At 40.7% G+C, this 23,741-nt stretch overlaps 1 protein-coding gene across 1 annotated transcript in view; it reads right to left on the reverse strand.

Annotated features, from left to right (window-relative positions):
* The window catches only part of dner (delta/notch-like EGF repeat containing), a 258,013-nt gene extending 236,859 nt beyond the window's left edge, over positions 1–21,154 (reverse strand). Inside the window, exon 1 of the mRNA XM_039760000.1 lies at positions 20,679–21,154. Within this exon, the coding sequence (XP_039615934.1) occupies positions 20,679–20,870 (192 nt within the window). The 5' untranslated portion in view covers positions 20,871–21,154. The remainder of the gene's footprint in view (positions 1–20,678) is intronic.
* Positions 21,155–23,741: the final 2,587 nt, after the last annotated feature.

The raw sequence follows: 23,741 nt of genomic DNA on the forward strand, positions 1-23,741 counted from the left end.
CTGCTCCACTGACAGACTGAGGAGATCGTTCCTCCACCACACTATGCGACTCTTCAATTCCACCCGGAACGGGTTAACATTATACAAAGTTATTGTCTGTTTTTATCTGCATTTTTATCACTCTTTAATTTAATATTGTTTATTTTTATCAGTATGCTGCTGCTGGAGTACGTGAATTTCCCCTTGGGATTAATAAAGTATCTATCTGTCTATCTAATTCAAAAGCCCAGGTTGGAGTAGATCAACAGCTGTGGTGCCCCAGCAGTCCAGCAGTGGTGGGGTCTCAAAATGCCAAGGTATGTTAGGATAGTACTGTTTTGGTACAATCATCCAATCAGTATTCAGCTAAGCATTTTACCATTCTTTTTCTAGATGTCTACAAAACAAACAACTTTTTCTGCCTTTCTCCCAGCAGAGCCCAAAAAACACTCATAGATTTATATAACACAACCTTGAAAACAAAGGCAAACAATTGATAATGAAAAGGAAGAGCAAGCAGTGTAACATACTGTAGTGATAATAAAAAAATAACAATCAGAAAAAGTATATATATATATACAGTACAGGCCAAAAGTTTGGACACACCTCCTCATTCAATATGTTTTCTTTATTTTCATGACCATTTACAACACTCCATCACTCTCCTTCTTGGTCAAATAGCCCTTACACAGCCTGGAGGTGTGTTTGGGGTCATTGTCCTGTTGAAAAATAAATGATCGTCCAACTAACCTGACTTCTGCACAACACAACTGCTGGTCCCAACCCCATTGATAAAGCAAGAAATTCCACTAAATAACCCTGATAAGGCACAACTGTGAGGTGAAAACCATTTCAGGTGACTACCTGTTGAAGCTCTTCGAGAGAATGCCAAGAGTGTGCAAAGCAGTAATCAGAGCAAAGGGTGGCTATTTTGAAGAAACTAGAATATAAAACATATTTTCAGTTATTTCACCTTTTTTTGTTAAGTAGATAACTCCACATGTGTGTGTTCATAGTTTTGATGCCTTCAGTGAGAATCTACCAATGTAAATGGTCATGAAAATAAAGAAAACACATTGAATGAGGTGGTGTGTCCAAACCTTTGGCCTGTACTGTATATATATATATATATATATATATATATATATATATATATATATATATATATATATAAAGGAGTAGTATTTCATAAACAGGCTATATATATATATATATATATATATATGAGTGCAAAGCTTATTAAATGCACAGACTACAGTGATGTACTGAATATCATTAATCTTTGCTGCTGTCTACCTTTGGACAAAAGGAGTTGCACACACAGCAACATGGTACCATTGCTAACAACAACATGGCCTTGGTTATCAAAAAACAATAACTAAAATGGTGGTGGGAGAAACATTCTAAAAATGATAATTAAACAATTATAGCTACCTTAAAACAAATATCATAAGCACAAGATATGTGCAGAAGAATCTGCAAACTGCAAAAGTCTTAGATCTTGACAGACAGTACCAATTCTGCAAGGAGAGTGTCTTTCCCAGATTTTGTCTTTTTCTGACTCCTTCTGGATTAGGGCTAATATAGTTTATGAGAGTGAGCTCCATCCAATAAAATGAGAGGAGATATTGGTACTACTTTTCAATAACTTCCATTAATAAGACATTAACATTGCATAGTGCTTCTTTACATCTTTGCACATCATTATTTTAGTTGCAGTTCTTTTTGCAGTACTAACCTAATGAAACCAATCATTATATTACTGAAATTAATGAAAGTGTCACTGAGCCAGCTGTTAAAATTCACCTTCAGAGTTGATGGGCCATGTGGCGGACAGTTTTTGTGTTGCCTGGATTTGCTGCAGGTTGAATATCAAGGGTGCAAGCTAATACCTTGTATATGTTTACACCTAAGACCTTGGATCAGTTACTGGCACTGTGCACAGAAGATGATATCTTGCAGGTTTATATGAGTCCGTCTGTGCACTTCTACCCATCACCCACCAAAACTACAAAAACAAGAAGCTTGTAAAAACTGTATTCCCAGAAAATTCACCTGTCCCATTACAAGAAGTAGAAACAACTTAATGAAGGAGTAACATAGCCCCATGCTATTTCCACTCTGCTGTGTTATTATCACCTTCTTGAAACCCCACAATAACTTCTATTAATTAATACTTATTAATATCCTAGTATGAATAAACAGAGATGAAGAGCCCTTCCTAGTAGAATCAAAATCTACACCACTGCCACATCCTCCTTGCAGAAAGATGCAGGCCCATCTGGTAGAATGAAGATCTTGTAATCAGGATCCTTTTGCCATTTTGCTCTATGCTTCTCCCAGCCATGCCAAGGGACATTAACAGGGTGTAACAACTGACCAGACTAAAGGTGCATCCTGCTAAACCAAGAGATGTTGTCTGCAAACCTAAGACTTCAGTGAACAACGTCCTGCCTGCTTCACTGGTAGAGCCAGTCCTTAGCTCTTAGTCTCAGGTGTGGTTACCCCCAAGTGCCCATTATTATCTCACTCTTTGCTGATGTAAAGCCCCCCATACTGTCATCTGACAATAGTCAATAACATAAGTCATGCAAACACAATTTTGTGGTGTTATTTTTCTTGGGCTTCCGAATCTACTGTTTATAGAAATCTACAGCACTGCACATGTGCAATGAGGAAGAGCAGGTAAAGGTCAGTACAGAGTTAGGTCATTTTTTTTACTGGGTGAAGAAATCCACCAGGCATGAAAAGCACAAACAGAAAGGTTGAACTGTTAATAAGCTCTTAATAAAGGCACTTCTTCCAGACATTCATTTACAACAGAATAAATAATTCAGGCCTCATTTTTCAACCCTTCAAGGTCAAAGCTTGGTGTGTTCTCCTGGATTATTAATATGCATACATGTTGCATGTAAACTTTATTAATACATGGTTCTACTATATTTTATACACTGGGTAATAACTTGTCATAAGCTGAGGAAAAAAAAGATAAAGGCTTGGAGAAAAATGGCATTAGATTGTGAGCTTAATTGTGGGCTTAACCAAGCATCAGGCTCAAGGCACCATGGAGTGCTGCCGGCCTGTATTTTTTTTCACATGACAGGAGACAGTGACTGTGTCCCCTGAATTATGGAAAGCTTAGTGACAATATCAATGAGAACTCCAATAAAGCTGTGACAATGAGCTCCCAATTAGACGGCCCAAACCATTAATTTGTTACCTCAATTAAGCAAGTCACTTTCCTCTTCTGTATTCATTAATACATCTTCCATAACAAAAACGTGTGGCAGGAAAATCAATGCACAGCTATGAAGTTCACTCTCAATGAGAAGTAACAGCCAGATGTTTAAATGCTAACATCTTACATCAGAATGTTAACTGCCTTGTATAGCATCTTTCATTGTGAAAGGTGTCATAAACTACTGATCGAAAGTGATATTAATATAAGATAATAATATATTACAGCTGTGCCAGTTATTGAGCTCTCTGTAATTTTAGTAGATATTACAGAAGCACATTGCACAAAGGGACAGCGCATTGGCACAGAGGTTAGTTCTGCTGCCTCAAGAGTCCTGGGTTTGAACCAAGAAGCTTAGGCACTGTCAGTGTGGAGTCTGCATGTTTTTTCTGGGTCAGTGTAGCTCTTTGTCTATGAGCTTAGCTCTTCTCCCACATCCCAAAAAACACCTAGATTAGCCAGTGAGTTAGAGAAATGTGGTCTGCAAAGAACTGGCATCCTGCCCAAGGCTGGTTCATAATTATGCATGTTATGCCTGTTATCAAGAATCACTGAGAGGACTAGATGTTTGTAACGTAAAGCATTCATTACTGAAACATGAAGTACTTCTTCTTCCTAGCATTAGTCCCACACGATTGCAGGGTTCGCTTGTCTACAACATCCCCTCCATTTGGCTTGATCCAGGGTGTCCTCCAGGGCAACACCACTGATTTTCATGTTTTCCTTGATCCGGTCCATCCAACATTTCTTCGGTCTCCCTTGCGGGTGTCTGCCTTGAGGGCTCAGATACAGTACCGTTCTGGGGCCTCATGTATAAATGGTGTGCCATAAGAACGTTTCCACGTTAAAATCATGATGTATAAAACCTAAACTTGGCATAAAGCCACGCACTTTTCCATGCTACCTCATACCCTGTCGTATGCAAGCTCTCCACTCGGTTTTGCAGACTGGCGGCACCCAGCGTCAAAGCAGTGCTACTGTTCCTGTGTGGTTTATCTTTCTTTTTCAGATCCACTTCCCTGACACGGCTTTATAAATACACTGGAAATAACCGTATATTGTTTATTAGTTTAAGGCATCTGATTGTAATTAACCTGTAACAATATAATGGTCCAGAGAATAACCATAGTATTCCAAATACCATAACTACTTTAGTGTTGTTACTCTCACTGCACCACTCGGGGTATTTATATCACTGTATCTGAGTGGGGAATCACAGCAGCTAATTGATAAGAGAATTATCAAGATATAGCATCAAGCACATGCTGCCTCAGCCACGGCAAAACATTTCAGAGTCTTTACTGTACGGACCTCGCAGTTCAGAAACAGTTTCATCCCAAGAACTTTAAACATAGTCAATCAGTCCATCAAGTGCTCCTTGTAGAACTGTTTGTATTTACAGTAAAAGTACAATCACCTCACTGTAAACTTGCACTACAGTTATAATATTGCACAACCTGCACCATTTTATAAAGCGCGTATTTACATATGATGACGATATTTTTTAGATGAAATGCAGCAAAATATGTTGATTATATTATACAGATAAAACTAACGTCATTTAAATAATCTGTATTGTTAATAATTAAACATGTGAGGACACGGTGCCGCAGCGCTAGCTAGTTCACAGATTGATCCTGATTGATTGCTGTATGCTGGAAGGATAGATGGATAGAATAATTAAACACGTACTACAAAGATATTTCAATGTTCCTTAAAAGTTTTGAAGAATCGTTGTTGTAAGCTTACAGATGGCTTAATGTCTATTACAGAGCCGATTGTGTGGCGATTGGGTATTTGGAGAAAGAAAAGTAAGGACAGGAATTGAGGGTTAGTACGTTTGAAAGAGACAGTACCACCACCGTGTTCTCATGTTTAATAACATGCTTTCATTCCTATTATCATGAAAAAGATATCATGTATACATCTCAGTATTTTAATTATTCAGACAGCTGTAATATCACGAATGTAATGGATTCTGTGTCCTGTTGGAGAAAGAGAAAGCCGGTTTAAGAACCATGTAGTGATTCACACACAGAGCACAAAGAAGGTCAAATACAAAACAAAGCATTTAACATGCTACTTTAGTTACGATGGGATTTGAGAAACTAGTAAATTAATCGATTTTAAGATGAAGTTTATGATGTTCTAGTTTAATGACAAAATAAACTAGGTGATTAAAATGGAAATTTCGAGATTAAAGTTGACATTTCCTGCTTTTTTCCCCACTGCGTGCCTATTTTTTTTTCTCTGTACCCTAATAAGCTTTCATATGACACTCAGACGTTGGGCTACGACTTACCTTTTCATGGTGACTTGGATATGTGACGTCTTTTTTATTTCGGGTACTGTGCGACTTTGTGGACTTGAGCTTTCGAGTTTCTCTGACACTCTGTCACTCGATCAACTTCCTTTTGTTGATTATACCCCTGTTTAAACCAACAAATAGTAAGTTTTTCCTTGCCTCTACTTAGTATTCGCTGAAATTCTTATATTTTCCCCCATTGTCTTTTCACAGAAGGCTGAGCTTAAGCGCTATTTATATTGATTTGCATATTCATAGAGGCGTAATTCTGGGAGGAGTTGGGGCGGGACAGAAGGCGCGTGCACGAGCGTTACTTTTCACGCTGACCAGGATTTATGTAGCGGAAGAACGTGGAAGTTGGATTCCTGCATCTAGATTTTTCTGTGCATAAGCACATTTCGGCTTTTGTGCTTACGTCATGTTATAGTGCGAATTCTATGCACGACGTTATGCATGTGGCCCCTGGTCACTGAGTTCTCATCACCATGGGCAACATGACCATACCATCATAGCCTTGCCTCACGCATCTTTTCCGTGATTGATGCAACTCCCATCCGTTTCCAGACATCAATGTTCATGACATGGTCCCATCTTGTCAAACCAAGGCACCACCGCAGCATCCGTGTTTCCATCACACTAAGGGCCCGTCCGTGCTTTGCAGTAGCTGTTCAGCACTCTGAGCCATAGAGGACAATTAGGCACACCTTCGTTTTGTATATTTTGGACTTAAGTCGGTCTGGCATGCAGCAGTTGCAGAGAACTCCGGTGACCTGTCGCCATTTCAACCATGCAGCATTGATCCTAGCACGGACGTCAGGGAACAGGTTGCCATTGCTGCTGATGACTGAGCCGAGATACTTGAAGTCGGTGACCTTCTTCAGGTCTTTGCTGCCAACGCTGATGGTGCCATTGGTCTGCAGGCCACACTCCATGTACTCAGTCTTCTTGATTTTAAGCCTCATACCATTGGCATCCAAGCAAGTCTTCCACTGCTGTGTTAGCCACTCCAGATCTTCACGGTCTTCATCCGCAAGGAATATGCCGTCAGCATAGAGGAGCGAACATGGGTGGAGTGTTTGGAGATAAGAGGTTACTATGTCCATGCATAAGACGAACAGGAGTGGCAAGAGGGCGGACCCTTGGTGGACTCCAACGTTGCTTGTGAAAGGTGGTGAGACTACCACTGGACACCGGACGATATTGCCAACATTGCTGTATAGTAGCTTGACCCAGTCAACGTAGGCTTCAGGGACCTCATGTGATCGTAGGACATAACAGATAAGATCGTGAGGTACCCTATTGAAGGCCTTCTCCAAATCGAGGAACATGAAGTACTGATCTGTTTATAATGCACAACTGATTCTTTACAAATTCACCTTTCACAACTATGCTGCATAACAGCTTTATAAAGTACTGCTAAATTATGCTTGAATGGGGTCAAGGGTAGTGAAGTGAGCTGAGCTTTATGCATAGCCCCCTGATGATATGCACAAATTAATTAACATCATACCTTCTGTAATGAAAAATGGACAAAGATGTAAAGGTGCTTCATAAATACAAACTTTCTTCATGCTCTTAAATTAACAGACCACATCCATACAATAGCATTTTCAAATTCAATTTAAGGTCAGTGTCTGTTGGACAGGATGGCAAGGACATTGTAGTGAAAATTTTAGAATGGCTATTTAACCTGTTCAACATGTCTTTGAGGATAGAGGAGGAAAAAACCCCACAGACATTGGGAGACTCCACGTGGACAATGCCTGGACACAGGATTCCAGCCATAAAGCAGCAACACTAACCCTGCACTGCTCCTTTTATTTCCATTACTCATAATCCATTTGTTCCATACAGTATATTAAGATTTTTTTTTTTAAATGAAACAACAATTTTTAGAAAGCAGTTTTGTGTTACACTGCTGCGTGACTTTTTGCAATTTGAGTGAAATGTAGAAATATTGATTGACATTTTGGTTTTGGGGCCTATGCCTTAAAAATAAAATGAAAGAAAAAAGAAATAAAGGTCCCTGACTGCTTCTTTTAGTAAGGCATTCAAGAGAATTACATTTTCTGAAACGGCAGTGCAGCCCCACTAAGTCTTCCTTGTTTTTAAGCCTGTTTAGCAAAGACTATGATTTGTCTCTCTGGAATATGCTGCATTCTGTTTGTCTCACGAAGGCTGCCTGTTACAGCGGGTGTAGCCAGCGGTTAAGTTGCCTGGAATTCGTTCATTATTCCGGTTCAATAAAATTGTTGACGGCTAATTAACATTTGGGGCTGATTGCTTCTATGGTCTTTCTCTCAAGCAAGAGTAACAAGCTGTGGATCAGCCTTGGACTAAGTGGCCAGCTGGGAATGCACCATCTGCAGTGCACACTGGTTTCACCTTACCTCTCATGGGCTAAGCACACATCCTGGTCTAAACACTCACATTCTTACAGTAAATCAACACTCACACCTGTAATGGCGGTCATATACACTAAGAGTCAGTTATCTACTTCTTGGCTTTGACAAACATCTCAGCAGTGGCTTTTGGCTCACATAGAATAAGCAATGGCCAATCAAATGACCTGAAAACAATGTCTGTTAGTTCAAGTGGTCTTGGTGGGAGTTGCTTTCGATCTCAGTTATCTAGTGCCTCTTTTGATTTTATGCAGCAGCTGCTTCTGATCTCACATGCTCTGCCTGCTGATTCTCCATTTGATTTAACGCTTGCTCTGTGCCACACGTGCTTATCATGGAGTGATGTCATTTAGTGTTTTTTCAACTGCACCAGGAAAAAATAAAGTCATTAGCCTGCTTCCAGATGATTCTGTAATGCTAGGAACAAACCTAATTGAAGGCATTAACTTGTATACAAATTACATTCAAATGTACGTGAGTGATATTTGTGTACGTTCTTACACAGTAGATTTAGAATATATTATTAAGATGCCAATACATTTTATTCTTATTTTTTTTTTCTACTTTCTCCATACATTTTAGGCAGGGTTACTGCTTCTTCTGTTTTAATTCCCATTCCTCTATACCACAGCTTGAATTCAAATTTGAAAAAGTCATCTTGAACCCTCTCAAAAATGCTTTTACTTAGTTTGCAGCTTAGTGCATTTGCTACCACACTGTGCACAAAGCACATTTAAACAATTAAAGTGAGCAAAATGACACCTTGGGTTTCTTTATGTACCAGTAAACTAATTAGTGACCACAGCCTCAGAGAAGGGGGCTGCAACACTCCAGCTACTAGCATTAGCCAACTGCATCACAATGAGAAGCTGATTCTGCTGCATTTGGAAAAAAAGAATGGGAACAAATCAGGGTCTTAGTACAAAAGGGAGTGTATAATAGGATCATTACACGTGGGAAGAGAGTCATCTTGCAGCCACTCCGAGAGGCTTTTTGTGCCATGGTGCTCAGGACCTAACTTGTGTACTCCTCATGGAGATGAAACAGCCTGTTGAGTTAAAGAAGTCTATTGACTGTTAGGGATTAGACTGGGACGTCATCCGTATGCCAGTACATTCATGCATTGGAATAGGATCATTGGGCCAGTCAAGGGTGCAAGTGTTTGGTAGTAGTGGGAGGGAAGGGTGTAGAGGTGTTATAAGTTGGACAGTCAAGACCAGAAATTGTGCTGTTATGTTCTTATCCCACTGGGATATGTACTTGTACTAAACAGTATCTAATGTGGAACAAAAGAAGTATTAATAACTAACTAGCCGACGCCTGCCGTAGCATACAGCGGTGTATGAATAGGAATGGAAAACGATGAGAAAGGAATTCAGAAATCAAGGAGAAAGAAATACTTCTTGAAAGACGCAGTTGTGAATAGGTGTTTGGTTGTCCAAAGGAGGAATAGGAATCGAGAAAAGCAGAGTGGCAGTGTATGGGAGGCCACAGGCAGTGTGGGGAAGGGTTTGGAAGAGGGCGAATAGGAATCGAGAAATGCTGTGTCGGCTGCATGTGGGCGCGACCAGTTTTAAAGAGGAAGCAGGACAAACCAGAAGAGAAATATATATAAGAGATAGTTAATAAGGATTGTTAATAAGTATTAATACATGCTGCTTTTAATATCGTAAAATATTTATAATAATTACAACGGCATATAACATTTTCTTGAACAGATTAGCAGCCTGCAGAAGCTCAACACAGTGTTTGGCATAACTGAGAAACTACATTTAACATTTGAAACTTTAGCACAATCAAGAAAATTAAAAAATGCAGAGTGACTTGAGACCCTGAAGTTCCATCATTATTCAGTATGTCACTGTGGTCTAGTGATGGGTCGTTCTTGAACGATTCGTTCATTTTGAACGAATCTTTAATGTGACTCGGGAAGAATGAGTCATCTCGTGTGAGTGATTCGTTCAGTCGCGCATGCGCATTTATGCAACTTCCTATAGCTTCTGTATTGGAATAAGCTAAACCAACTCAGTCTGAGCCGGAAACAGAATTGATTAGTTCATCTCTCGAGTCTTCAGGTTTGAGTCGTTCGTTCATCACGTGTCAGCCCCATAAGCTTAACCTATGCAGTCTGAGTCGGAAAGAGAATTGATTAGTTCATTCCTCGAGTCTTTCGAGTCGTTCGTTCTTTTGTCACGTGACCACTTACCGGCTCAGTACCTCAGTCAAATACTAACGTAAAATTCCATTTGTTGTATGTTGGATCATATTTAGAAATGATCATAAACTTATCAAAAATATCTAAAACGCATTTTCTTATAGATAGAAAAGGTCTGTCAATTTCTGTCACTATGATTTTGTTACTGTTTCTTGAGGATCTGTGGTGTGTTATTTTATAAATAAATAATCCTGTTACAAATAAATTATAGATTAATTATTGTGATCAACATTTGTGTAAGCAGTAGATGTGTTAGGGAGGTAACAGGTAACATTTTAATTATATTTTTCTAAAATGAACGAAATGACTCAAAAAAAGATTTGTTCATTTTGCTGAACGAGACTCAAAGGTCCAAGTCGGTAAAATGATCCGAACTTCCCATCACTACTGTGGTCTGTGTATTCAACAAGCTTCGAACTCATGTATATGACTTGCTTATGAAATATTATTCTTTCATGTACAATATATATTTAATTTGTACTAATTATTAATATGAACCAACAGTTCTTGCTTCTCCTTTTTTTCAACACATTCTTGCTTTATGTTTTCTCTTATGCTGCATCAGTCTATGAGATAGCTCTGCCAGGAGAAATGTCAAGAAAGTTCTTTGTTACCAGATAATTTTCTAGCACTGTGGCTGGCAAAACCCTTTGTTAATCACTGACTGAATTATCATACCAACACTTTATTATCTTAAATTTAGGACCCTGGCATTGACACCTCACAACCGTTGGACCCCAGATATACTGGAGCACCACCACTATTGACCTGCTCAGCCCTGGGTGTTTTGAATTGTGGCCCCTAGTCACCTTCCAACCTCTGAACGTCTGCATTCTCTGAGGACACGGGGATAGACAGGCAAGGGCTGGAACACAGGAAACACCTGAGGCAACAGAAAAAGAGAAAACAGGAGAGTCCCGAGCACTGCCACTGCTTTCATCTCTATTGAAATCCCAGCAGAGCCTCCAGTGGTTTAGGCTGATAGAACATTTGCTATTGTGATGACTAACTTGGTCATTTGATTGATGGCCCGTAAGTCATTTTCCAACCCGCTATATTCTAACACAGGATCATGGGGGTCTGCTAGAGCCAATCCCAGCCAGCACAGGGCACAAGGCAGGAACAAACCCCGGGCAGGGTGCCAGCCCACCGCAGGGCACACACACCCCCACATACCAAGCACACACTAGGGACAATTTTGGATCACCAATACACTTAAGCTGCATGTCTTTGGACTGTGGGAGGAAACCGGAACACTCGGAGGAAACCCACACAAACACGAGGAGAACATGCAAACTCCACACAGGGAGCCCCCCGGAAGCAAAGTGCATTTCCCAGTATTGAGTGTGGTTTATTTGAAGGGCTGACAATATCTGCTGACACACATCTATAACGTAATGGAGTACACAATTGCTTGTTTTTGAACATTACCATGTTCAATTGACTATACAGGCAGCATACATGTGTAGCCGCGTCTAAGTCATTGTTTGTATTACCAGTTTACTTCTGCGACTAATGTCAGCCACATAGCACTCTTGGAATCCAGAGGCCTGTCCAGCATTCAAGGCGAAGTTACAGAGCAGCAGGTAATTAACAGATAATATATTCATTGTTGTTACTTTCAACAGCAATATTCTTGATATTTGAATATCTTAGACACACTACTTAATTTCCTTATGTGTTACATGAGCTCTTGCAAGATTGTTGAAAATAAAGAGGTTATAAATATAAATATAAAATAAAAAGGCCTAATGTATAAGAGATTTCCCCTCACTTTTATGCGGTAGCCTACCCCAGAAGCAGTGCCGGATACAAGTCCATCACAGTGAGCACAGACACCCAGTGGAGATCATGGGGAGACACCGCACTAATTGTCCTAACTGGAAACAAGACACACTACTTCAGTGGAGAATGCAAATAAGTTAATTGCAACCGATATGTCTAAAACTCAACAGTTGTTCATTCTCATTTAATCAAGACTAGCACATAGCCAATGGATTTGAAATAAATTATAACACAGCAAACAATTTAAAATTTTAGATAATATTCTCAGGGCTTATTTTTAACTTAGAGTCACTGGGACGTGCCCTGCCTGGAAGCACTGGTTTAGGGAAGGAACCCACTGTGTGCAGTACTAATTCATTATGTTGCCCATTCACACATATGGTGCAAGAACATTTATGGGTATAGGGAAGCCGGAGTACCACGAGAGAAACCCATCAAGACATGAAGAAAACATGCAAAGTCCTCTCACACAGCCAATAGTTGAGGGATTTGAATTCGGGGAGACAAAGAAAAGCACAAGGTTCACCGTGAGTGACACACAAATTCAGAGGTTTAAAGCTGCGTGTATGCTTGGGGAAAGCTGGCATTCCTGTGTTAATAGCCTCAACGTCATCATCTTATAAAAGTCAAACCACTGATTGCCTTTACTGCACTATTGGCACGCAGACTTATTTTGCTCAACTGGAAGAATCTCATCTCTTTTAAGTCCGTGGGCAACTGATGTTATAGATTATCTGAAATTGGAAAAAATATACAGGATCTGTATAAAACTTTTTCAAAACCTGGCAGGATCTAATCAGGAGGGGTCCTTTCAGTGGATTGGCTGGCCGAGCAACGTTTCAGCCGTGGAATGGCCAAATGGGGGAGGCAGCTTGATGGATGAGGTCTCCAGGACTCTAAACAAATCCAAATCATATTATGTGATATCACCTACTGTTAAATTCTGCTCTGGACTTCTAAAATTTTTATTTTTATACTGTATTGGGGATTTGTTCTGCTCTGTGTATTGTATTGTATTGACCCCCTTCTTTTGACACCCACTGCACGCCCAACCTACCTGGAAAGGGGTCTCTCTTTGAACTGCCTTTCCCGAGGTTTCTTCCATTTTTTCCTTACAAGGTTTTTTTGGGAGTTTTTCCTTGTCTTCTCAGAGATTCAAGGCTGGGGGGCTGTCAAGAGGCAGTGCTGTTAAAGCCCATTGCGGCACTCCTTGTGTGATTTTGGGCTATACAAAAATAAACTGTATTGTATTGTATAATCAATAACATTTTAGAATAAGCATTTAAATTGAGGAAACAGATTCTCTCCCCTCTTTTTTACAATACTTATTTTTATTCATTTACTTATTTTTACTAGTTTAAAGTTTTGCTCTGCTGGCCTAACTCTCTTTCTCATGGGTGGGGGTTGATGTGTTTCCAACCTAGTTTTGTTAAACTTCACTTGCTTGCATGTAATGTTATTTGATTTAAATAAAGTCAATAAAATGCAAAAGTCAAACTATTAAAAAATGGAGAAAACATTTTGTCCTTGAATTGAGAAAATATTACAAAAGGCAGATGGGATGCTGTGGAATGACAGAATCACCCATCACCAGCCATGCATTCAGAGTTTCTGTGAAATGCTGTAATTTGCCGCTATAAGTGATTTAGATTTTTTACACAATTAAAGTCATAAGAAGTTCTGTAAAGATTTGGGAAATACACCATTATTAAGAGCGCTGCTGCCTCACAGTTAGGAGACCCAGGTTTGCTTCCCAGGTCCTCCCTGCGTGGAGTTTGCATGTTCTCTCTGTGTCTACGTGGGTTTCCTCCCACAGTCCAAAGACATGCAGGTTAGGTGCAATGGCGATCCTAAATTGTATGCTTGTTGTGTCTGTGCTTGTGTGTGTGTGTGTGTGTGTGCCATGTGGTGGGCTGGCGCCGTGCCCGGGGTTTGTTTCAGTGTTGGCTGGGATTGACTCCATCAGACCCCCGTGACCCTGTAGTTAGGATATAGCAGGTTGGACAATGACTGACTGACCATTATTAAGCAAAATAATAATACAATAATCATATGCATCCTTTAACACAAAACGTTATTTGCATGGATGCCCAGTTGTTAAGAGTTGTTAATGAAGCTCTGCTATAGTAAGAATTTCATTTATTTATTTTCACACTTGCTTTTTAAGGTGCTGGAGCATCAGACCCTCAGGAGTTCTACGATATTATTCCTTGATATTTTTATTTTGGGTAAATAAATAATGTTACCTTTGCAACGTCATAAAACATGCTAGTTATTCTAGGCGGCGCGGAAACACAGTGGGTAGAGTTGCAGCCTGAAAGCCGTGAAGTCCTGCATTCAAGAGCCAGCTTGGTCACGGTCCATATTAGGTTTGCATGTTCTCCTTGTGTTGCACATAGCTTTTCTATCCCACACCCAAAAAATATAACATCCTCAAACTGTTTTAACTCAGTTCGGGGTCATGGAGGCAGCAGCAATGGGTAAAAAGCAGAAAACAGCCCTGAAAAGAGCAGCAGTGCATCGCAATTTAGAACTGCTTGTTAGCTTAACTTGCATGTCTTTGGAGGTGCTGGCAGAAAACCCCCAGTTATAAAGCCAGTGCACTGGGTCCGCCATGCAGCAGTTGCTAACCACTCCACTGTCTGCAGTGACTTTACTGGCTAGAAAGCGAACTTGGGCATCCTGTGTTCTTTGAGTGGGTCATCAAATGTATTCAAAAAAGAATTAAGTGTCACTTAAATTGGCAACAGCAAAATGGCCAGGCATTAGAGAGTGTGTGCCTCGTGATAAACTGATGAGTCTGTTAATGCCTGGCTCCCCATGATGCCAGGTTACACTGCATTGCATTGAGTGGCTCTCGAGATGGATGAATGTGTTTTCTTTTTGTAAAGTTTATTGCCTTTACCTCACAGACTGAACACTCCCAGATTTGTGCCTGCTTGTTTTTTATTCCAACTAAAGCATCAAACAGGTGTCAGGTACTTAAACATGTTATCATTTTGCACCTTCATTTTTTGATATGTCAATCCAGAAATCCCTTTTCAATTTCTTGAAAGAATTGTGCAAAGCATTTCAGAAAAGAATTAATTTCTTTGAGATATCTTGTTAAGATTTGCCCCCCATATTTCACTGCAATGTCTGTTAAAACAGCTAGCAATTGCACTTTGGTTTGTGTCTGCTGCACCATTAAGGCCACATAGGCACTTGCGTGTTCTCTGTTTATTGTACAGGAAGAAGAAAGCAACTCTTTAAATGAGCAGGGAATGGAGAGAGAGAGAAAAAGGGGACCATGTGTGCTGAAATTATAACGTTTCAAGTGTTGATTATCTTAGTCAGGCCAGTGGGGCAGCACTACTCAGCCTTCTCAATTTACGACAAACTGAAGCTGACCTGTGAGTTGAGGTCAGACACATGGCAGCTAATTAAAACATAACTTGAGGAAAAGGCAGGCCCATAGCTGCCATTAACTGAGACATGGACTGGGACAAAAACCAGCAGCTGCAACAAGATCTACCATATCTACCACTTCCATCCACGAAAGGCTTGATGCCTTCTCCAGAGAAATAGAAATTAGGCTTGTATTAATTCCTTCCAGAAGAAGCTGGTCTTATCTTTGGAGACTGTCTAGGAGACTCACGTCAAGTCTTCCTTGAGATAACCAGGAAAGAAAACCAAAATGATGCTACACATCACCACAAAGAAATGCAGCTGTGGGGACCTGTTGCGGGTACCATACAGGTAGGTTTGATCTTTCACTCAAACACAAAATTCTCTAACCAATTTAGGGCCCTAGGGTACTGGAGCTGACCCCAGCAACACTGGGTGTGAGGTGTCTTAATTTGGGAAAATGAAGTTTCGTGTCATAGCTAAACAGCATAAACCTGGGAGTGTTGGGTTATAAAGACGCTCAATCATCACAGACAACTCTGTGGATGCAAGCAGTACACATTAGGCTGGGCTCTCAGTCAGCGCCTTGCTCCTACGTACACCTGGACCATTACAGTTGTGCGATGTTCAGAGTGATAAACACAGTGGAGACCACTGAAGTGTGTCCCCCACAGCAAAGAATCCATTTCCTCAAACTGTTTTTCTCTTAGAGGGTCACAGGGTACTGGAAAGTTGAAACTGGCTCTGGATAGGCATATCAGTCCTTGTCTCATTTCAGCCACCTGATAGGCTTCAGTTCTAAAGAAAAGGCCTCAGGTTTCACAAACATATTAAAAATGAAAACGTAGAGTTTGGCGTTGCTCACCTTGGCACTTTCTACAAATTTCTGACTGAGTGGTCTAAGCTTGTAGTTGTCCTGCTGCCCTGTGCTAGCGAGAGAAAAGTCCACAGTGCACAAACCACAATCTGGTCTAGGAGATGACAATGAAGACTATGTTAATTGAATTGCAAAATCTAATAGAAGGAATGAAAAGAAATTCATTAAACAAAGAATAAAGAAAATATGAGAACAGCTGCTTATACTGTATGCACATTGGCTTGCTGGTGGTGCAATATGTTTGACATGTTAGTTGGAGATTTCATTGTACTTTACTAGTGCTGCCTTAAACATCAGGAGCTCCTTTCCATCATCTTATAAAAGACTGAAGGATTCAAGAATAAAAATCTTGCAAAACATCATTCTCAGGCTAATTAGGCTAAGAGGAAATGAAGCCCAGCCTGGCAGCATGGTGCACCATGCCCCTTGACAGGGTGTTGGTCTATTCACACTGCCATGCAGGGCCAATATGGAATCACCCTTTACCCTACCACACACATAGTCTGGTGAAGTTGGAGAGAAAACATGCAGAAACATGTGGAAAACAGGCAAACTCCACGTGGCCAGGAGCAGAATTCATACTCAGGGGGCTGGATTTGTGAAGTAGCACTGTTAACCGCCAGACGTTATCCTCATTAAGCGCTGGCTAAATCTCAATGGAGGGCCTTTCTCTTTAAACTGAGATCCAATCTCACACACTGCACAAACTGCAAACTTCTAAAGGCAGTCGGCAACAAACCTTTGATTATAAAGTTACTCGGCATATTGCTACAAGACAGAGGAGAAGCAGGCCTAATACAAAAATCTCCCCGCTGGAGATAAACAAACAACTAAACATAAATTCACTGGTTATTCCTGCTTTGCACATCAGTTGACAAGGAATCACATAAACATTGGAAAATGCACAGCCAACACAAGGAGAAAGTCCTGAGGCCAACGTTTAAATTGCAAACCTGGTGCAGCGAGGCAACTGGAGCAGACAAATAGACCACCATCTACCATTTAGGGGAATGAGATCAGTGAATCCAAGGAGGAAATGTGGGGGACAGCAAAATCAAACAAAAGGCAACTGGAACCGTGTCTTCTGGTTTAGGCAGCTCAGCCTGGAAGACTTGCAAGGCTGCTTCCAGTGACCTTCCTGATTGGCCACTCAACAACTTGGAACTCAAAAACATAATGGATGTGCCATTTGTGATTACGTCCCTTAAGACAGAGAAGAACCTAGAATATGGTTTTACAATTTGAGCTTCCAATAAAGTGTGCGCCTACAAACAGAGATCATCCAAAGCCTGAGGCAGTAATCTCTCTAATAATTTAAAACTGATATGTATGTTAAATTCTTCAAACATCTGGTTGGGTGTTTTTTTTTTTACTGTGATATGTTTTATTGTAGTACATTGAGTTTCGGGTTCCCTATAAGATAACCACAGAGTAAATAATGGGTGCAAAACAGTCTGGAATAAAACATGGCCAGGACACAATTTAGCACAAGTCAAAGCTTTTTTCTGGGGGAGAAATGACAAAAGGGTGCAGATAGACATGAACTCTATTACCCCATCAGGGCTCACAAAGGTCCAAGTGGTGCAGCAAATTTACAAAACAGTCTTGTCTCCGACCTTGGCCAGGCCACCATCTAATCTCCAGCTACATGGCCTTCAATCCAATTCATCTCCTGATTTTTAGCTTCAGTACACTTTTGGTAGGCAGCAACTATTTGTACCAGGTCATGGATTCATTTCATTACACATATGCCTAGTACATTTACACGGCTTAGTGGTTATCTAAAAATTATCTGAACAGCAGTTCCAGCCATCAGTGCAACCCAAACTCTGAAGCCCTTCGAAAAGGATGAAAATCCTGGAAATACGTTTCACTGCCTGCCTAAGCAGATGGCCAAATGAACCACAGGGCATGATCTTCGAGTGCGATGGTTGCACACAGTGATGTGGCCCACCATGACCTCAACACAAATGGACCACCATCTCTGAAATTTTGAAATATAGGGAACTGGGTCACTGAGCCATTTTTGAGGGGAAATGTTTTATCTAGTCTGAATCACAGTGAAATATGACATTGGGACATCAACTTTGAAAAGACAGCCAGGTAAAAAAAAAAAAAAAAAAGTAGTTCACTAGAAAGAAATGAAAGGAGCTAAATAAAGAAGGGGTTAAAATGATAGGAGCTATAAAAAAAAAAACAAACGGAAATGAAAGGAGCGATGTAAAATAGAGACAGAGAGAAAAATGAGAGGAGCTACATAAAATAAGGACAAAAATGAAAGTAGCTGTAAAAAATGAATAGACAGAAATGAAAGAAGCTATGTAAAATATACATATATATGAAATGAGCAATATAAAATATGGATAGACACAAAGATAAAGAAATGAAAGGCGCTATATAAAATAGAAAGATATGAAAAGAGCTATGTATATAAAATATAAAGATATTAAAGGAGCTAGATAGATAGATAGATAGATAGATAGATAGATAGATAGATAGATAGATAGATAGATAGATAGATAGATAGATAGATAGATATTGAACACATCAACATTTATTACAACATTAAAGGCCATAAATTAAGGATTGTGTAATAAAAAGGGATGATACAGAGAAAAAGTATTGAACACACTAAGAAAAGGCAGTACAAAAAAGACAAGAAATCAAGTGAAATCCATAAGTAGTTAGAAAGTAATTCCACCTCCTATCCATGCAAATTCATATCAGCTGGGTTAGGACAGATTGATGGGCTATAAAAAGGTGTTTTGCTGCCAAGGTGGCACACGAGAAACATCTCAGGATGAATAAAAGCAAAGAGCTTGCAAGATTTCTGACCAGGGAGTCAGAATAGGAGAAATGGTGCTGCACATCACCCAAAAAAGGAAAACTGTACCAACAGTGGAGTTTAGAGGTGGAAGCATCATGGTGTGGGTCTGTTTCTCATCTCATGGTACTGGAAGACTTCATGTAATTGACGGTAAATGCCTTGGGGCCCATGTACTGAGAGATTCTTGAAATGAATCTGCTGCCATCCACCAGGGTGATGAGGGTGAGATATGGGCGAACCTTCCAGCAGGACAAAGATCCAAAACATACAGCAAAGGAATATTTCAATTGGAATCAAAGAAGGAAAATCAAGCTGTTAGAATGGACCAGTCAACCACCTGACTTAAAGCCAATTGAACATTTGTGGAAGGAACTAAAGATCAGAGTTCACAACAGTCCCCCCCCTCACCTCAAAATCATCAAGATTTAAAGAGAAGAATAGGTCAAAATCACACCCCAGCACTGCAGCCGATTGGGTTCTTCACACAGGAAGTGTCTTAAAGTCATCATTACAAACAAATCTTCTCCACTAAGTATTAAATTAACATGTTACTTTTTAATGATGTCATTCCACTTTATTACACATAAGTTCATGTATGGCCTTTAATGTTGTGAATTCTTTATATTTGTGGATTTCCTGAGTTAATGCCAATGTCTGGTGAGAATTTCATGTGAATAGCCTCATTGGAAATGTATTTACTGAAAAAAATGTTGATGCATTCAATACTTATTTCCTCCAATATAGATATAGATAGATAGATAGATAGATAGATAGATAGATAGATAGATAGATAGATAGATATGAAAGACATTACTGAATTTAAAATAGAGCTAGAAATAAAGAGAACTATATAAAATATAGTTAGACGTAATCATTGAGCTTATTTTTATTTCCATTAAAATGATAAAATAATCCACTAATAATATATTAATGTCCATTACTTATTACCAATTTGAAAGTGACAACTTGAAAACACCCATTTAGTCTTTTTTATGAAATTTAGCACCGGTTCTCGTCCTACTTCATCACTTGCAGATGAAACCTATCAGTCGAACAAAGTCATTTTTAATTCGGGAGTGTCGCTTTGTCTATCTCAATATGGGGTCATCTTTGATTTATTCCTTAAGGACGCTGAAAATTTCCTCCAAAAATTCAAGAACGTTAAAACTGGGAACTTTTAAAAGAAAAAGATATGATAGGAGGCAATCGTTTCATAACATCGGGAGGGCAGACAGAATGAGTAACAGCCGCGGGGTCTCATTAGAATGTATTTTTGTCTGTTAAATATCAAATGCTGCTGGCCAGGACCTGCTCGTCTCATTCACGCTGATCACAAGTGGATTGCCTTTTTTTTGGAGCGGACATCGTCGGGTGGACAGCAGAGTCCCGGCCGTGAGAAAGGACTGCTTCAGCGGTTATCTTTCGTGGCGCTGCGCGGATCGGGTACCTTGGACAGCTCCAGCCGCGCGGAGCGCCCCCAGCCTGGCAGGCGTTTTCCAGTGCGCTGTTGCCGGAGTAACCGCGTCGGCATTTTCAGATGAACCAAATGCGGATAAGCGGACAGGGTATCAAGCAACTGGCAACGGGAGCACCAGCAGACGTGCCAAAACAACCTCTTACCGATGGCAGCAAGAAAGGAAAGAAAGCGCGGATGTCAGCTTACCTCGCAGCTCTTGCCGGTGAATCCCGGGGCACAGGTGCAGTTGTATGTCTGGTCCGTAGACGAACTTTCCTGGGAGTAGCTGCAAGTCCCGTTGTTAAGACAGGGTTGACTCGCACACGGGTGCGGCCGGCCGAGGTTTACGAAGACGCATCCCACGTAAAGAACGAGGGTGAGCCGCGAGAGAGCCCGCATGCTTCCCCGCGGAGTTAGAGGAGCCTGGCAGATGTGCGAGGCGTGTGTGAGACGGAGAGCGGCTTTGCTCCCGCCAAACGCTTCCTTCTGTCTCTTGCTTTCTCTCTCGGTCGGTCGGTCGTCTCCTGCGCGCGAACGAGAAGCGGAGGCGGCTGCTCAGCTGACTTTAGAGGAGAGCTGGATATGCGGGGGGCAGGATTCACATCGCATTCATAAACTGGTTCATGGTGACGAAAGGTGACGACAGCTCGAAACCTTCAGGGATACAACCTACTTTGAGGACGGGGAGGGGGGGTGGAACGGGAGGAGGAAGCGGGCCTGGCATTGCTGGCGACAGTTCTGATTTAAGACGTGCACAAGGTCACGAGACAGGCTTGTTGTCTTTTGTTTGATTAAACAATTAGTCTGAAACAAGGAAGGATTGCAAAATCTCATTAGAGGAGGCGGCGTTAGTTTTAAATCCGAAGATGTGAGCAGGAAAAAAATAAAATAGCGCGTGTATGAGTCCAACAGTTCCCTAGTTAATCCTTCAAAATGAAGACGGCCGTTGGGCACCTGTTAGCCGTTACTTGTAACAGGGAGTGTGACCAGCGATCCGGTCAGGCACAGACCACACTTGATGGACCAAGCGGGCTCGGGGATCGTTAATAAGAGGTGGCCAAAAATCAAGTCACTTGACAGTCTTGTGGACTGGACACCTCAATGTGGATAATAAGGCTGGATGATTGGGTGGCAAAACATTCGGAGCAGATTAGGATTCACTGCAGAATGAGCCAGGATGGGGGCCATGAGGTCAACAGTGTCACGCGTACACATTACAGCGATGTGCAAGTCAACATGCAACACAAGTCTCAAAAAGATGCATACTGAAAATGCATATCATGTCTGGCTTCTGCTGTATAATGAACTGTAGGTTAATTTCTTGAAAGCTTGATCTCTGCTTCTTGGATTGAATATAAAGTGGGCCATAGCCATTACTTTATTGGGAGGCGTTTCTTGCGCAGCCAGGTTTTCTCTCATTTTAATATGCCTTGAAATGGCTGTATTTACTGACACTAATCCATAAGAACACAAGAAATTTGATAAATGAGAGGAGGCCATTCAGTTCATCAAGATTGTTGGTTAGCTAATAGCTAAGCTGTTTCAATATCTCAACAAATATTTGAATGTTGCTTAGGCTGGACACTGAAAATATTAAGATTTCTTATAAAGATGGTTTAGGGACCTTGAGTAGTGTTAAAATATCAGATTCCTCAGAGAAGTTAGGCAGACTTTTAATAGTTCAACAGAAGTAAAAGATGGAGGAATGAGTTTAAAGAGCTGCATGTCTGGTCAGTAATGGTAGACGGTAAAAGACAATTGGGGGCATAGTGCAGAGACCAAAACACCATGTTGGATGTGCCTTCTGAGACAGAGGTCCTCACTTATGGTCTTGGACGGCTGTAGTAGCTGCAAGTTTTAATTGCCACCAGCTTCCTAATTAGAAGAAAGTCCTTGCTGGTAATGCAATTTGGTATTTAATTGTATGGCTTGTTAGGGCTTTCACTCAATCAAGACAAATTTGAATTGCATTGTAGAGAAGGGGTCCTCAATGAGTCCTGGAGGGCCACATGGCTGCAGGTTTTCACGTCAATCGATTTCTTAATTAGAATCCTTTTATTTACTGCTAAAGCAATATGTTTTAGGGGGCTTAATTTTAGTTAACTCAGTGGTTATTATTCAGAACCCTAAAAATGCCCATTTTAGTTTTAAGCAACAGTTTCCTGTTTTCTTAATCATCCCCACTTAATAAAGAAATGCAAATAACAAAGAAACCACCAGCTCTCCAGCTACCTTGGTTCCATTTACAATGGTGAATGTGCATCATGAAGTATCTGTGTTAATAAAATGGTTAGAAGTAATTAAGAGAGAAAAGAAGAATATTGTTAAGTGCAGATCTAGACTGGTCCGCAAAACATATGGATACCTAACCGGGGAACCTGTAACAGAATCATTGCAAAAAGTATTTGCTATCTCATGCCTTACGTGTACTTTCATCACCTTTCCTGTGTATTTCGCCTGTATCTGAACCTCTCTTCACCAGACTCTTAAACAGGTTTGTGCAAAGCCTGCATCTCAGAGTCTGTCATTTAATTTCGAGGCCCCTTTCTCAGCTCCTGTCCCACTTTTATACATCTCGTCTTTGAAGACTACTGTGCGGTTTCTCCTCTTTGTTTGTCTAACACTCGCACTTCCCCTTTCAATTGCATCACCAAAGCCATACTGACTAATCACACTACTCTAAGGGTCAGGACAGACAGACACACACACACACACACAGAACTTGAGTACTTCATTACATAATAGACAGATGTTCTCATCTGAGATAAAGATTTGTCATGGATGAATAAAGGACTAACAAGCCATACAGTTAAATACCGAGTTTCATTATCAGCAAGGACTGACTTCTAATTAGGAAAATAGATGGAATGAAAACCTGCCGCCTGAGTGAAGATCCCAGTTCTACATGGATACACTGACAACATACAGACATTTACATTACAAGTATAAGGAGAGGTGCCATTTATGTGTCGCCTAAGATGGTGGACAAGTGACACCACAGTACAAGATCAGAACAGATTTTAATGATACACAATGGGGCCACTGTGGTGGGTTGGCACCCTGCCCAGGATTGGTTCCTGCCTTGTGCCCTGTGTTGGCTGGGATTGGCTCCAGCAGACCCCCGTGACCCTGTATTCGGATTCAGCGTGTTAGAAGATGGATGGATGGACAATGGGGCCACACATGTTGGAGGTGGGGAAACTGTTAGGGTCCATGACTCAAGCAGCTACACCAGGGGTCCATAAGGTCAGTCCTAGAGGGAGACTGTGG

This window comes from Polypterus senegalus, chromosome 1, assembly GCF_016835505.1.
Source record: "Polypterus senegalus isolate Bchr_013 chromosome 1, ASM1683550v1, whole genome shotgun sequence".
In the NCBI taxonomy this organism is placed as follows: Eukaryota; Metazoa; Chordata; class Cladistia; order Polypteriformes; family Polypteridae; genus Polypterus; species Polypterus senegalus.